The 15,342-nt window shown below is 39.4% G+C and overlaps 4 protein-coding genes across 5 annotated transcripts in view; 1 reads left to right on the forward strand and 3 right to left on the reverse strand.

Annotated features, from left to right (window-relative positions):
* Positions 1 to 212: 212 nt before the first annotated feature.
* On the reverse strand, positions 213 to 2,930 carry LOC135133096 (mitochondrial intermediate peptidase). The gene is made up of 4 exons (XM_064061357.1): positions 2,633 to 2,930; positions 2,362 to 2,580; positions 1,779 to 2,308; positions 213 to 1,731 (listed from the first exon to the last, which is right to left on the reverse strand). The coding sequence occupies exons 2-4, from the start codon at positions 2,497 to 2,499 to the stop codon at positions 282 to 284; spliced, it is 2,118 nt and encodes a 705-aa protein (XP_063917427.1). The 5' UTR covers positions 2,500 to 2,580; positions 2,633 to 2,930; the 3' UTR covers positions 213 to 281.
* LOC135133099 (uncharacterized) overlaps positions 2,915 to 15,342 on the forward strand; it is a 200,295-nt gene continuing 187,867 nt past the window's right edge. The window contains exon 1 of the mRNA XM_064061361.1: positions 2,915 to 3,170. Coding sequence (XP_063917431.1) covers positions 3,168 to 3,170 — 3 coding nt within the window. The 5' untranslated portion in view covers positions 2,915 to 3,167. The remainder of the gene's footprint in view (positions 3,171 to 15,342) is intronic.
* On the reverse strand, positions 9,621 to 12,760 carry LOC135133097 (sodium-dependent nutrient amino acid transporter 1-like). Its single transcript, XM_064061358.1, has 10 exons — positions 12,661 to 12,760; positions 12,295 to 12,375; positions 11,655 to 11,922; positions 11,368 to 11,605; positions 11,050 to 11,320; positions 10,529 to 10,999; positions 10,380 to 10,479; positions 10,153 to 10,329; positions 10,009 to 10,103; positions 9,621 to 9,960 (listed from the first exon to the last, which is right to left on the reverse strand). Exons 1-10 carry the CDS (start codon positions 12,673 to 12,675, stop codon positions 9,802 to 9,804), a joined length of 1,875 nt encoding a protein of 624 aa, XP_063917428.1. The 5' UTR covers positions 12,676 to 12,760; the 3' UTR covers positions 9,621 to 9,801.
* LOC135133098 (sodium-dependent nutrient amino acid transporter 1-like) overlaps positions 13,084 to 15,342 on the reverse strand; it is a 48,661-nt gene continuing 46,402 nt past the window's right edge. For both annotated transcript variants that reach the window (XM_064061359.1, XM_064061360.1), the window contains exon 9: positions 13,084 to 13,253. In XM_064061359.1, the coding sequence (XP_063917429.1) occupies positions 13,101 to 13,253 (153 nt within the window). In that variant the 3' untranslated portion in view covers positions 13,084 to 13,100. The remainder of the gene's footprint in view (positions 13,254 to 15,342) is intronic.

A 15,342-nucleotide genomic window follows, 5' to 3' on the forward strand; every position in this document is an offset into this window, starting at 1 on the left:
CTTTTCTAAAAATTCAAAGCTTCTCGGGGCCGCCAAATGTCCTTTTTTAAGAATGTTAAACCTTCTCGGGGGCCCAAACTGTCTTTTTTTAATGTAAAACCTTCTCGGGGGTCGCAAATATGTATTTTTAAGAATGTGAAACCTTCTCGGAGGTCCCAACGGAAAATTCTTCTTATATTTCTGTTACAAGGAAAAAAACCGCCAACTTCGACCACGTTCTAATAAATATATTTTAATAAGAATAATTACACAATCGTAGTATGTACATATATACACCTCCCTCACTTCTCCCTTCCACTAAACCCCACCGTCCTCTTGCCCACTTCCCCCACTTGCTTCTGACTCGCCTCGATCTCATTCGCTAGCGCCTCTGCCAACACCTGCGGACTCGGTACCACCTTCAAATAATCCCCAATCAAATCCTTAGGATTCTTCCCGCCTCCATGCGCCAGACACTCCTTCCTATACTTCTCCCCCGCCCCCCGACTCAGCGGATCCCTCTCGAAATAGCTCTTCCAAATCAAGTACGCCAACGCCCTCGACACCAAATACGAGTAGTACTTCGCCCCATACCCCACCAAATGACTAAACCTCAACTGCCACGTGGTACTCGCCACGTACGGCAACCCATAGAACCCATTCTGCGTCCGCGCCAGAATATTCGTGGTCGTCCCCTCCAGCGGGTGTTTCCCGTGGTAAATCTGGTCCAGCGCGGCGTAGAAAACCTGCAGCTGGGTCTCGCTCGCCGCGAACAGGTTCTTCGAGGCACACAGCTTCTGGAGCATTTTCTCGGGGATGGGTTCCTTGGTTTGGAAGTGCTTGGCGAAGAGCTTGATGACGCGCGGGTCCGACGCGAAGTACTCCATCAAGATTGACGGCACTTCGGCGAAGTCGGTACTGCAGCGAGTACCCGAGACGTGCTGGTAGCGGGTTCGTGCCAGCATGGAGTGCATCGCATGACCCATTTCGTGGAAGAGGTTGTCGACCATGTTGGGAGAGAGCAAAGTGGGGCTGGACCAGCGTGGTAGAGAGAAGTTTAACATGAGGACGACGATGGGTAGTTGGTACGACCCATCGGGGAGGATTTTCCCGCCGCGGATCGTGAAATGGCAGTCTTGGTTGGGCTTGAAGTTGCGCTCGTAGAAGTCGCAGTAGATGTATCCGAGTAACCCTTCGCTTTCGTGGACCACTTCGAGCTTATACACGTCTTTGGACCAGGTCTCACCGGAAGCTATTTCTGAATTGACTAAAGAAATCCCGTATAGAGCTGTGAAGATGAGGTTGAGGCCTTCCATACAGGCACCTAGAGAGAAGTACGGCGAGTACTCCTTCGTGGAGACTTGGAATCTGTCCCGTTTCGCCTTCTGGGTGAAGTACGGGACGTCCCAGACAGCTAGGGGGCCACAATGCGGGTTTTCCTTTTGTTTAAGGAGCGCTATATCTGAGAAATCGGAAGCAGCTTTGGACCGGATGTTGTCCGAGACGGTTTCTAGGAGTTCCATTACGTGCGGGGGGGTACTCAAAATGCTGCCACGAAGAGCGCGTTCGCTATAGGTACTGAAACCACAAGCTTTGGCAAGTTCGTCCCGTGACGACAACAACTGATTGAGAAGGTACTCCTGGTTTTGATCAGGGTAGAGGAAGATCTTGTAGGCCATTTCACGAACGAGGGGGTTGGAAGAGTCGGCGTAAAGACCCGAAATCACGACTTTGTCGCCATCAGTGGAAAATCTAAACCTACATTAAGACACATTCAACCTGTATAAAATTATACTTACACGTCCCGCACATTCTCCGGAAGCACGCTTTGTTTGACAACCTTGGGGTTGGAGATTCCGCTCAAAAATTGCTGCCCAGCACACAAAATCTGGTTATTTAGTTCAACCACGAGATTGCGTTTCTTCTCACATAGATGTATCCCACACTGTTCGAAATCAAACAGAAATAACCGCCCCACGAGCTGATCGACCCTACTAGTTGGCACGATATCCGAGTTATCGACGGCGAGCTTCAAAGCTTTGTACATTTCGACGTTTGTGTTCAGCTTTTCCACTAATTTGCTTATAGCTAAACACGTATGCTCCGCTGCGCTACTGTAATCGGACGCAGGATGGGCAAATCTGATAAATTCCGCCAAGTCGGCCACTTGACACAAAGAGTCGGACAGTTCGTCGAAAATTTCCACCATTTTTCGTTGTCGCTCGGGGGATAGGGCTTCCTGTACCAAGTCGTCCGTTTTCCGAATACATTTTTCAGTGACTGTGTAGAAGCCTTCGTGCGTTGTAAGTTGAGGCACTCCGAATAAACCCTAGAAAAAAAGTGTGAAAATGCAGCTGCGTATCGAAAGAAACACGACCCTACCACATTTTTTGGCACTATATCAAGATTCAGGCCGGGTTTAGCGTTGAAGATTTTTTCCAAAGCTGACCACCGACTGACGTTGAAATTGGAGATGGTGTACACCTTCGAGAGTTTCCGACAGAAGTTTTGTGCAAACATTTTGTTACTTGAGTTTCGTTACTGGTGTTCAAGTCTCAATACACAAAGAATCATGATATGGGGGCTGTCGTTGATTCTAACCTAAAAATGCAAACTTGTTAAAACTTACCGAACAGAAGACACGCAAACTTACGACGCGACGGCGGTCTGAAATGAGTGTGAACGAGATTTTTGAGTCAAAATGAAAAAATATTGAAATTGGAGGTTACAAGATGTTTGACGTTTCTGTGGTCTCCGGTCGCGCGGTCGTGGTTTCTTTTATGATATGAATATTTTATTTCACTTTAGACATACCCGTTCTCGATTTAAACTATAAAATATGTTTAAAGAAAGTTAGCTAACGTTTTCGCCCTTGTGATAATTATTATTACTACGATAATTGATAATTAAGATTTTTTTTCGACGATACGTTCAATGTACGGAACGACTTGCGCAAGTTCATTCTTGTTTCGACATCCATGACGTCAGTGTTTAATGGCGGAAGAACTTTGAGTTCGTATTTTTTTTTAAAGGAACTAATTTGAACGATTAAACCGGTTTTATAAACGTAAAATGACTAATTGCACACTTTTCGGGGTTAATTTTGTAATTGTTGGTGTTTTGTGTGGTTTTAATGTGTGCTAATCTGACCGAAGTTTGGTGTGGATGAAACAGCAATTAGAGAAGTTATGGTGAGATTAACAGATTATTTATTGTTTATTTATTATTATCTGGATTATGGGTCTTAGTTTGAAACATTGTTACTCAAGATTTAATTCAATTTACGTATTTAATTTAATCATAACTCACGCCTATTATGTATATGGAAAGTGGAGGATTTAAGTTGACTATTACAAATATTTACAATTTTGGACATGTTTTAAGTTTCTTGTTGTCGAAATAAGTCTGCAGATATTAAGAAAGAGAGGCAAAGTGTAGCCCCGCCCACCCACCCTATCTCAATTCTGATGAATTTTTTTTTATTCGTCGTGAGCCAAGGGGGCGGAGCTTAACTGCAAAATCTCTATTTCTCTACGAGAAATTAAAAACATGTTTTTGAGTATCGTGTTCTTCAAAGAATATTATGTATATCAATAAAAAAATATAGCCCCGCCCCGATCTCAATTCTCAATTGTGATGAATTTTTCATTTGTTGGCAGATCGACAGGCGGGACAAGATCTATATTTGTCTACAAGAATTTATCATTTTATACATGTTTTATGTTTCTTGCTCTGAAAAGACGACTACGTATATTAAGAAAAACGGCAAAATATAAGCCCCACCCACCCACCCTGTCTCGAGTGTGATGATTTTTTTTTTAATTGTGTTTCTCTACAAGAATTTACCATATAAGACATATCGTTTTGAGTATCGTGTTATTCAACGAATACTAGGTATATTGAAAAAAAAAAATTAAAGCCAAAATTTAAGCCCCCCCCCCATGCCTGTCCTGATCCAAATAGCAATGGAGTTTTCATTAGTTGGCGTTCATCACAATTGAGATGGGGTGGGTGGGCGGGGTTTAGATTTTTTGCCTTTTTTTCTTAATGTACATAGTATTCTTTGAACAACACGATACTCAAAAAGATGTTTTTAATTTCTTGTAAAGGTAGAAGTTCTAGAGGTTTTAGAGATTCTAGAGATGGTGAAGATTCTGGTAATTCTGTAGGTGTTAAAGACTCTGGAGGTTCTAAACATTCCAAAGAATTCAAGGGTTTAGAGTTTAGCAGTTCCAGAAATTCTAGATATTCTAAAAATTCAAGGAATTCTTGACGTTTTAGACATTGTAGAGGTTCTGGGGATTCTCTAGGTCCTGAAGATTCTGGAGATTCTAAATATTCTAGAGATTTTAAAGATTCGAGAAATTCTAGGAATTCCAAAAATTCTAGAGATTCTACAGGTCCTAAAAATTCCATGAAATCCACAGCGGTTCCAGCAATTCTAGAGATGCTAAAGATTCTAGAAGCTCTAGAGGTTTTAAAGAATCTAGAAGCTCTGGAAAGTCTGGAAATGCTAAAAGTTCTATAGATTATAGAAATTCGAGGAATTCTAGACATTCTAGAGATTTTAGAAATTCTACATGTTTTAAGGTTCTAGAAATTTTGGAAATTCTGAAAATTCTAGATAAAATTATGGACAGGCAAAAGATTCTGGATTCTAAAGATTCTAGAGGTTCTAAAGATTCAGCAGATTCTAAGGATTCAAGAATTTCTAAAGATTTCAAAAATTCGAGAGATTTAATGAAAATTAAATTAAAATTTTCTAAATTCTGAAGATACTAAACATTCTAAGGAGTTCAAAAAATCCAAAGTTTTATAGTTTAATGGTTCTAAGGACTCCAAGAAATCCAATTCAAGCGGTTCTAGTAATTCTAGGAATTAGAGATTCTAACATTTCGAAAAATTTTAGAAATCCGAAAAATTATAGAAATTTTAAAGCTTCTACAAGTTCTAGAGATTTTAGAGATTCTAGAGATTATAAAGATTCTGATGGCTCTGTAGATGTTAGTTAAAGATTCTCGAGATTCTAAAAATTCCAATAAATTCAAGGGTTTAGAGTTTAGCAGTTCCAGCAATTTTAGAGAATAGAGATTCTAAAAATTCGAGAAATTCCGACAATTCTAGAAATTCTAAAGATTCTAGAGATTCTACAGATCATAAAAGTTCCAAGAAATACACAGCGGTTCAGCAATTTTAGAGATTCTAAAAATTCCAATAAATTCAAGGGTTTAGAGTTTAGCAGTTCAGCAATTTTAGAGATTAGAGATTCTAAAAATTCGAGAAATTCCGAAAATTCTAGAAATTCTAAAGATTCTAGAGATTCTACAGATCATAAAAGTTTCAAGAAATTCACAGCGATTCCAGCAGTTTTAGAGATTCTGAAGATTCTAGACGCTCTAGAGGTTTTGAAGAATCTAGAAGCTCTGGAAATTCTTGAAATGCTAAAACTTCTGCAGATTATAAAGATTCCAGAAATTTTAGAAATTCCAAAAATTCCAGAGATTCTAGAAAGTCCAAGGATTCATATCATAAGAGTTCTAGAACATTTGAAGATTCTAGAAAAATTTATGGAGAGACAAAAGTTTCTGAATTCTAAAGATTCTAGAAGTTCTAAGGATTCGATAGATTCTAAGGATTCAAGAGATTCTAAAAATTGCAAAAATTCGAGAAACTAAAGATTCTAGAAATTCTTGGAATTTTCGAGATTCTGAAGATGTGAAAGATTCTAAAGAGTCCAAGAAATCTAAAGTTTTATATTATACCGGTTCCAGAAATTCTAGATATTGTAGTAGTTTTAGAGCTTCTAGAAGTTCTGGGAGATTCTAGAGATGCTGAAGATTCTGAAAATTCTAATGGTTCTAAAGACTCCAAGAAACCTAACTCAAGCGGTTCTAGTAAATCTAGGGATTAGAGATTCTAAAGCTTTGAAAAATATTAGAAATCCGAAAAATTCTAGAAATTTTAAAGTTACAAGTTCAAGATATTCTAGAGATTATGAAGATTCTGGTGATTCTTTAGATGTTACTTAAAGATTCTGGAGATTCTAAAACTTCCAATAAATTCAAGAGTTTAGAGTTTAGCAGTTCCAGCAATTCTAGATATTCTAAAAATTCAAGGAATTCTATACGTTTTAGAGATTGTAGAGGTTCTGGGGATTCTCTAGGTACTGAAAATTCTTCAGATTCTAAATATTCTAGAGATTTTAAAGATTCGGGAAGTTCTAGGAATCCAAAAATTCTAGAGATACTACAGGTCCTAAAAATTCCATGAAATCCACAGCGGTTCCAGCAATTCTAGAGATGCTAAAGATTGTAGAAGCTCTAGAGGTTTTAAAGAATCTAGAAGCTCTGGAAAGTCTGGAAATGCTAAAAGGTCTGTAGATTATAGAAATTCGAAGAATTTTAGAAATTCTAGAAATTCTACAGGTTTTAAGAATTCTGAAAATTCTAGAGAAAATTATGGAAAGACAAAAGATTTTGGATTGTAAAGATTCTAGAGGTTTTAAGGATTGAAGAGATTGTAAGGATTCAAGAATTTCAAAAATTTCAAAAATTCGAGAGACTTTAATGATGCTAGAAATTTTTAAAATTTTCTAGATTCTGAAGATGTTAAAGATTCGAAAGAGTTCAAGAAATTCAAAGTTTTAGAGTTTCTGAAGACTCCAAGAAATCCAACTCTAGTGGTTCTAGTAATTCTAGGGATTAGAGAATCTAAAGCTTCGAAAAATTTTAGAAATCCGAAAAATTCTAGAAATTTTAATGTTTCTACAAGTTCTAGAGATTATGAAGATTCTGGTGATTCTGTAGACGTTAGTTGAAGATTCTGGAGATTCTAAAAATTCTAATAAATTCAAGGATTTAGAGTTTAGCAGTTCCAGAAATTCTAGAGATCCGAGATTCTAAAGATTCGAAAAATTCCGAAAATTCTTGAAATTCTAAAGATTCTAGAGATTCTACAGATCGTAAAAGTTTCAAGAAATCCACAGCGGTTCCAGCAGTTCTAGAGATTCTAAAGATTCTAGACGCTCTAGACGTTTTGAAGAATCTAGAAGCTCTGGAAAAAAAAGATTCCAGGAATTCTAGAAATTCTAAGGATTCATGGTTTAAGAGTTCAAGAAATTTTGAAGATTCTGAAGATTCTAGAGGTTCTAGAAATTCTAGAGAAAATTATGGAGAGGCACAAGTTTCTGAATTCTAAAGATTCCCGAAGTTCTAAGGATTCAACAAATTCTAAGGATTCAAGAAATTTTAAAAATTGCAAAAATTCGAGAGACTAAAAATTCTAGAAATTCTTGGAATTTTAGAGATTCTGAAGATATTAAAAATTCTAAAGAGTCCACAAAATCTAAAGTTTGAGAGTACACCGGTTCCAGAAATTCTAGATATTGTAGTAGTTTTAGAGCTTCTAGAGGTTCTGGGAGATTCTAGAGATGCTGAAGATTCGGAAAATTGTAATGGTTCTAAAGAATCCAACAAATCTAACTCGAGCGGTTCCAGTAAATCTAGGGATTAGAGATTCTAAAGTTTTGAAAAATTTTAGAAATCTGAAAAATTCTAGAAATTTTAAAGTTACTAAAAGTTCTAGACATTTCAGAGGTTTCAGAGATTATGAAGATTAGAAATTCTAAAGATTCGAGAAATTCTAGCAATTCCAAAAATTCTAGAGATTCTAGACATTACGAAGATTCTGGTGGTTCTATAGATGTTACTTAAAATTCCTATAAATTCAAGGGTGCAGAGTTTGGCAGTTCTAGCAATTCTAGATGCTCAAAAAATTCTAGAAATTCGAACTTTAACCATGTTTTAAGTTTCTTGTTGTGAAAATATGACTATATATAATTAATAAATTGAGAAAAAATAAGCCCCACCCACCCACCCTATCTCAATTCTGATATATTTTTTTATTCTTCTTAAGCCGAGGGGCGGAGTTTAATTGAAAAATCCTTATTTTTCTAGCAAGTGAAATATGTTCTTAAGTAATCGTGTTATACAAACAAAACTAAATTTTTTTATTAAAAAAGAAAAGCAAAAGAGAAGCCCCACCCATCCGTCTCGATCTCAATCGTGATGAATTTTTCATTCGTTGTCAGATCGAGGGGCGGAGCGTAATTGCAAAATCGATATTTCCCTACACATATTAAAACAAAAAGGCAAAATGTAAGCCCGCCCACCCGCCTGAACTCAATTGTGATGTTTTTTTTTTATTCGTCGTAAACCAAGGGGGCGGAGCTTAATTGCAAAATCCTTATTTCTCTACATGAATTAAAAAACATGTTTTTGTGTACCGTGTTGTTTAAAGAATATTATGTAAGTTTTTAAAATAGATTTTAACACTTGAATTTTCTTAAAAACTGTCTACACTATAAATGTTCATATGTATTGGTGGTTGCATATATTAGGTGAACTGGTTGACTTGATTTTGTTCTGTAAAATGGGTTGCCTACAATACTCGAGTACACTTCTAAGAGAAGATAGCGATTTGTAGTCCTGCTTTAACATAATAGATGGCGCTACTGCATTCGAAAGTAAAATCCTTATCTACCGTATATCGTTGCTATACGGTTTTTTTTGTTTATGTATTTGAAAACAATAAGACAATAGGCACTACTGTATAATGGCATATATAATAATTATTACCATAAAAATTGTTATTGTTTAACTGTTTTTTTATGACCAAAATGTCAACACGTGTGTGACGACCGATAAGACCATCACATGTTACTTATTTTTTCTTAAATTCTTTAAATTTAAGCTTTTGGTTCTAATTTGGCCAGTAAAACACAGCAAAAAAGTAAAAAAGACTCGTTTCGATCTCTTCTGCAGCGATTTTTAGGTGTTTTCACTTTTAAAATTAATTCGAATAATGACACAAATGTTTATCCACAATTTTTTGTTTTATAGAAATCAGGACTTCGAGCAATAGGTACAAAATTTGAAATGACATAGTTGAAATCCTACAGTTTTCCAACATTAACACAAAACGCGGCAGAAATTCGTCAAGTTAGTACCAATAAGTGCATGTAGTACCAAAAAAAAAAAAAAAAAAACGGCGCAGTGAGACGATGTGAACCAAAGCGGAACATAAGTAGACCGAGGAGAGTGGTTTTAATAATTCAAATATTGTTAACAAGTGGTGACATTCTAATTGCCAAAAGTGGTACCTTCTCTCTCCTTAAAAACCCATTTTGACAATACGACAACAAACCAATTTCATGTTTCATAAGCCAACTAACCACGCTCTCTCTTTTTTCTGATGCGCGCAAATTTGAATTTCAACAGTCCCTTCTCGCTATTAAGGTTATGTCTGACGTCCGAACTATGTTATTGGAGAAATTGGCACTCGCCTGCCAATCACATCCGACTGACGTCTGTTGTTATGGTTACGCAAGTCAGCTGACGTAAATCCCCGCTTCGATTGGTTATTAATCAGGTTGACACGAGGTTCCGAATTTATTACTTGACGTGCTTCGGGAATCCCATCGACAATCGCTACAGAATTATGAATGCTTTCACCAACTAGTGGCTGCGAATTATGTATGCATCTAGGTGACGCTTTGATAGTTTGATTTATTGATTAGAAACGTCGTTAAACGTGTCGATGCATCCGAAAATACTCGTGACTCACGCCGAAGAAAAGACTCATTTACTCTAGAATAGTTTATTAGTTCTTATCAAATAATAATTGTATAAAAGCATTATTTTTTATGACTAGGGGATAAATTATGTAGTCAAGGCCTGATAAAACTTAAATACAATGTATCACAGACATCACTCATCTGAAACATCTAAGGTCTGTCATAATTATGGATTTGTACAATTTAAACTAACTTCTTCCGATTAAGATATCTATATATTTTCTACAGAATCCTTTGTTTTTTCGCCGACTCGCTTGTAAAGCGTCTTCTTTGTATTTCCTCCAGCTCTCGCACCTCGCGCGACCTGAAGGCCCCCAGTTCTCGTGACCGAACGTCTTTTTGCAGGCCTGTAAGAAACCCGGTCATTCACTCTACGTGACGTCAGTGTAATTTACCTCGGCGAAACCCAGACTTCTGTGTTTGTAGAGGTCGAAGAGAATCCAGAACACGAACTGTCCGACGGAGACGCCCAGGATTGCCCACCCGAACGCTAAAAAACAACAATAAAACCAGGAATTTCGTTGCAAGGGACGTAGTACCTAGAATTCCGTCGGGGTAATCATGCCCGGCGTACGTCAGTCGTTGGAACTTGACGCAGAAGTAGATGAAGATGACGATGAGGAACAGCGGGGTGATGACCCCCCAGGTTATGCGCCAGTACGCGCTGACTTTCCTCTTCAACATGAATTCGATGTCTAGGCAGAAGTTTTCCAAACCTAGACACAAGTATAAGAATTGGGATTTCTAGGAAGGGTTACTATTATACCGTAGACCCAAGCCACTCCGATCACTTCGAACAACACGAAGATGAAGATTATGAACGTCCCTCCGTAGTAGTCTACTAGGTTTAGCATGAATTGGCCGCCCTGAAGATATAAGTTAGAACGTCGTGACGTAGCGGAGTGAGGTACTTACAGGTGTTACGTACATCAACCCGATTAGAAACATAGACGAGGCTGTGATTGCCGAAATGTGCCAGCTTTTGAGTTTGGGGAAGATGTCTGCCAGGACCGTGTTGGCGGTACCATGAAGGGCCACCAAGCTCCCGACTCCCAGTACGAACAACATGAAGAAGAACAAGATCGCGAAGAGCCAAGGCACGGCGTCCATTTTTGCTATAGCGTCGGGGTAGGAGATGAAGGCGAGGCCTGCGCCTCCCGAGCTTATAACCTCATCCGGGGTCACTCCAAGGTTGTGGGCCAAGTTTCCGAGAATCCCGAAGATCGTGACCCCCGAAAGGAGCGACGTGAAGGTATCCAAAGTGGTGACGATCAACGCGTCCCTGTTGATATTGTGTTCGAAGTCGTTGTACGACGAAAACATGATAATGGAACCGAAGCCGACGTTCAAGGAGAAGAAACATTGCGTGACCGCGGCATACCACACCTAGCAACAAAAAGTTAAATCGGGGGGAAGTACAAATCTCCGGGACGTACGTCAGCGTCGGCCAGCTTGTCCCAGTCGGTTTTGATAAAGTAGTACATTCCGTTGGCGGAGCCTTCCAAAGTGGCGGCCCGAATTAGGAGAGTGATCATGATGACGTAGGGGAAGATGGCCAAGAAGTAGGCAGCTTTTCCCGAGCTTTGGACGCCTTTCGCGGAAATGAGGAAAGTGACGATCCAGGAGACGAGTAGAGCTAGAGTGAGACGCCACTCAGGGTTTCCGATGCCGGTGCTCAAGTCGGTGCTTTCTTTTAGAACTTCCTTACTACGATGAAATTAGAGCAACGCCAGAGGTGCGACGTAGTAACTTACGTGAAGAAGAGTTCCGAGGAACTTATGGTGGTACCGCTGTTGTTGGTTTTGCCTATTGCTGTAGCGTCCACGCACGTGATGTTGTCCGCGTTGAGTTCTTGTTCCCACTCCGAGGTACACTGTCCCCAAGGTAAATCACCGGTGAAGGAGTTCACGAGATAGAATAGGGTGATGGCCATGAGGGAGCAGTAGTAGGTGGCTACACAAACGGAACCGACTACTTGTCCGTAACCTACTCCTGCAAAAACCTTCAGGGTAAGTGGGTCGTTAGTCGGGGTAAAACGAACCCTTGAGGTACGGAGACAGCGATTTGAAGAACTTGACGTTGCCTCGATTCGAGAATTGTCCTAGAGACATTTCTAGGTAGTACAAAGGGCGGCCTATGACGGTCAGTACCACGATGTAGGGGATGAGGAAAGCGCCTCCCCCGTTTTCGTACGCCGTGAACGGGAATCTCCAGATGTTGCCCAGTCCCACGGACATCGCCACGCAGGACATGAGGAATTCGATCCCGTTGCCCCATGTCGCTCTCTGTTTTTCTTCGGGTTGGTCAAGCTACAAGTGGGTAATTTAATGGGTCGTAAAACTCGGTTATGTGTGATTAAAAGCGAAACAATGGCAATAGTATCGTGTATGCTATCGTAACGATCTATTTATGCGTGGTACTGGGTTCGTAAAAGTACGAACTTAACGACGATTAGTTTATCTAAACCCTGTCGATCCGTGTGGATTACGGGTTTAACGGGGATTAAATCATGTCTGAGGCGTCAAGCAACTGCAAGAAGTACCCCGAGGTCCGAGTGCAATTAAGTGTTGCAAAAGTCTTCGCAGACGTACTAATCTTATCGCTCAGACTATAATTACGAGCTAATCCGTGCAATAAAGCCGGATTAGTTCAAAATTTGTGAGTTCCGAAGTGGTACGTACCGGATCATCGGCTTGGCCATTCGTCTTGATCGTGAAGACTTCGCTCCCTGCCTCGAACGCTGGATTATCTAGCCCCGATTTCTGTAAAAGTAAAATAATGAGCGCGAAGATTACGAAACCGACATTATTACTAATATTTCAGTAGCGTGTCTAATTCATCACAAAAAAGCACTTTCGAAACACTATTACGAATTGATTGGACGAAGCTTTCGGAAAAGGTACCACCGGAATTTCTCCGAATTCTTGTCTTTGTTAATCGGAGAATAATTGGCGCGCGGTTGCCGCACTTCCACAAATCGCGGTAGTACCTTCCAAAAAACAAAAAAACACACATACACGTACACAAAACACCAGCCCCCCTCTTACCTTATCGCCGCTCATGCTGAAGGATGCTTTATCTGACACACATCAATAACAACTGAATTTAAACCAGGCATTTCGCACTATGGTAAAATTACGAAGATATTTAGCGAAAAGTGGTGGGGGCCGCGCGTATTTCCAATTTCATTGTAACTCCTCGATAACCTGCTCGCGCCGCTGCACGTTTTCCAAAACACAACCACTGATCACTCTTTCTGTGCTCGCCGCCGCCGTGGAGGCCGCCGCCAAGGTGGAAAGCGCGCCGCAGGGCGCTCCCCGGGCCCCGGTCTTTCCGCGCCGAAAGTACGGGCGCGCAAAAAAGCGCGCTCGCATTCCTCCGGTTCTGACGCACGAGATGCGGCCGAGTCGCTGTTTTGAAATTCAAATCGCTCGGTTCGCGGAATGGAGGTAATGCAATGAAAGGCAAAGTGGAGGCTGATGGTGTATTACTTTGCGATTAGCAGGTACAACTTTTTCTTGAACCAGTTCTCTTTGACGATGGATTTTTGGGTCTGGTCGGTCTTGAACTGGGTCCAGTCGTCGAAGATGGCGGCGTCTTTGGGTCTCCAGCCGTCATGCTTGAAGGTGGCGAGGACGGCCTGGAACGATTCGGGAAGATTAAGCCGGATTAGCGCGATGACGTTCGAATTATCGAGGATGATTCGCGTTTTTGGAGGATTTATGGCGCCGAAAGAAATGCAAGGGTTGACCTTGGTGCAGGTAGAATTGTTAAGACGGGAGTGTAGGTGCGACGATGAGGATAAATAATGCCAAAAAACTGCATTTGAAACTGGTTTGGTCGCACTTGGACTTTTCACATTTCCGACTGCTGCGCACCGCTGACCTTCTTTATGTTTTACGATTTTATTATTATATAAAGTGAGCACTCAAGGAACCTGCATGGAAAATAACCAGGAACGTTCACCTAATGAGGAAAAAAGCCAACTTTTGTCAAACCGAGTAAATAGAAAACCGTGCTTAAGTGGGATTTGTTTTTAAATAAAAAGTGGATATTTAAACACACAAAGCGGTATTCGATCTCGTTTAAACCAGTTTGGATTAATATTCGTTTCCGCGATTGAAGGGTACGAGATCGAAATTAGGTGTTTCGAGAATATAGCTTCTAATGACTGAGATAAACGCTAATGTGCTTATTAGTCTAATCGACGCATTAGCATTGAACAAAAGTGAATAACAAGTAAAAAAGTACGGTTAATAGAAAGTTGCAGCAAGGAGGAAAACGAAACGTTTTGTTGCAGCCGTTGAAGAAATGGTTGAGCAGATTTATATTATTTTGTTTTTAGACGGGTCAAGGTTGCAAATATACTACAACATGGAACACAAGGTTCTTGCTGAACCAAAATTGATACATACATCAATATTAACTTTAGGCAGTCGATTGTGTCCGAATTGTTTGTTGTTTGTTGTTCACTAAGCAAAAAATCTAATCCAGAATATTACGCTGTTTGCTGTCAATTAGCTGTGATTCAGTTATAATTACTAGCGGACAATAATGGAAGTGTATTTCAGTAAAACACGTTACGGATTTTTAATTTGATCTTGACCTTTCGATTTAGTAAAATGTAACAGAACTATTGATTCAAGACAAAAAATGGTCAAATAGTTTGAAGGTTTTCTTTGTCACTTTGTTTATGGTCAAAAAAACGCAATTCGTGCAATTCTTTAAAACTAGCTTCATCATTCAACAAAATTCTAATCTAATATCGCCATAAAAATTAAGGATATCTGTCTTGTTATCATTACCTTGATATAATTGTCTAGTTTTGGACATTTTTATAAATATAAATATCATTATTATGTTGTTGTCGAATGCAATGAAGGCTACAAATTTTAGATATTTGGCCACGGATAAATAATATTCATTAAAACACTCGTGCGCTGTTTTAAAATTGCCTCAATACGTACATAAATGAAAGTGTTGACGTAATGATTCGTTTTCCATTATTAATGCCTGCTTGTCTCCGATATACCGTGCATGTGTATAGATAAATCCGGGTGAAGTTATTACATCTGTAGTGGTTTTTCCCGGATTACGATCAGTCCTGTTAGTTAACGATCCCAGTGGTCAAAGTAAGTCACAAGAGACTCGGAAAACACTGAAAAATTTTGTTTGACTAATTTCTCTGATTATTTTATTGTAAAGCCTAATTTTGTTTCAAAACTCACTTAGAGCCATTACGGTTCTTAACGTTTCGAGGGGAAAGTTCGCTTTAATTGAGTATATTTCACAAGATCGCTTTAGTTTTGGAAAAACTTTTTTTCGGGGGTTATTTCCAAAGCATAGTGGAACTTTGTACCTCAGCGGAGACGAATCTTTCAAAATGATTTCAGTACAATCGCTAGTTTTTTTCGTTATTTTGTGCGAAAATGCGTTGTCTTGTCGTTCAAAAAGGTAAGAGAAGTGGATTTGGCTGGAAGTGGATGCCTCCAGTACAATCAGTCTGTAAAACCATGGACTGCAAAATATTGCGCTGGTGTTACAAAATTTGGCGACGCATTTTTTTCGCAGTTATATGTTTGTTTATATTTAGTCCTTCTATATGTACTATAAATTATATTAAGAATATAAATGTATGCAAGTTACATTTTTTTTTGTCACCTGAGAACTTGTTTGATCTACAGACCGGAGCGTGCTCAAGCCAATGTCGACTCTAATAAGCGGTCAGA

This window comes from Zophobas morio, unplaced genomic scaffold (assembly GCF_036711695.1).
Source record: "Zophobas morio isolate AGI-343-1 ecotype UQ-CSIRO unplaced genomic scaffold, CSIRO_AGI_Zmor_V1 ptg000021l, whole genome shotgun sequence".
Classification (NCBI taxonomy): domain Eukaryota; kingdom Metazoa; phylum Arthropoda; class Insecta; order Coleoptera; family Tenebrionidae; genus Zophobas; species Zophobas morio.

Bases quoted from the DNA above. Each gene is read 5' to 3' on its own strand.
- LOC135133096 (XM_064061357.1), bottom strand. From the start codon at position 2,499: ATGTTTGCACAAAACTTCTGTCGGAAACTCTCGAAGGTGTACACCATC. The intron at 2,309-2,361 runs GTAGGGTCGTGT...CTTTTTTTCTAG, and splicing joins ATATAGTGCCAAAAAATGTG to GGTTTATTCGGAGTGCCTCA. The intron at 1,732-1,778 runs GTAAGTATAATT...ATGTAGGTTTAG, and splicing joins CCGGAGAATGTGCGGGACGT to ATTTTCCACTGATGGCGACA.
- LOC135133097 (XM_064061358.1), bottom strand. The intron at 11,000-11,049 runs GTACGTCCCGGA...TTTTGTTGCTAG, and splicing joins ACAAGCTGGCCGACGCTGAC to GTGTGGTATGCCGCGGTCAC. The intron at 10,104-10,152 runs GTACTACGTCCC...GTTGTTTTTTAG, and splicing joins TTACCCCGACGGAATTCTAG to CGTTCGGGTGGGCAATCCTG.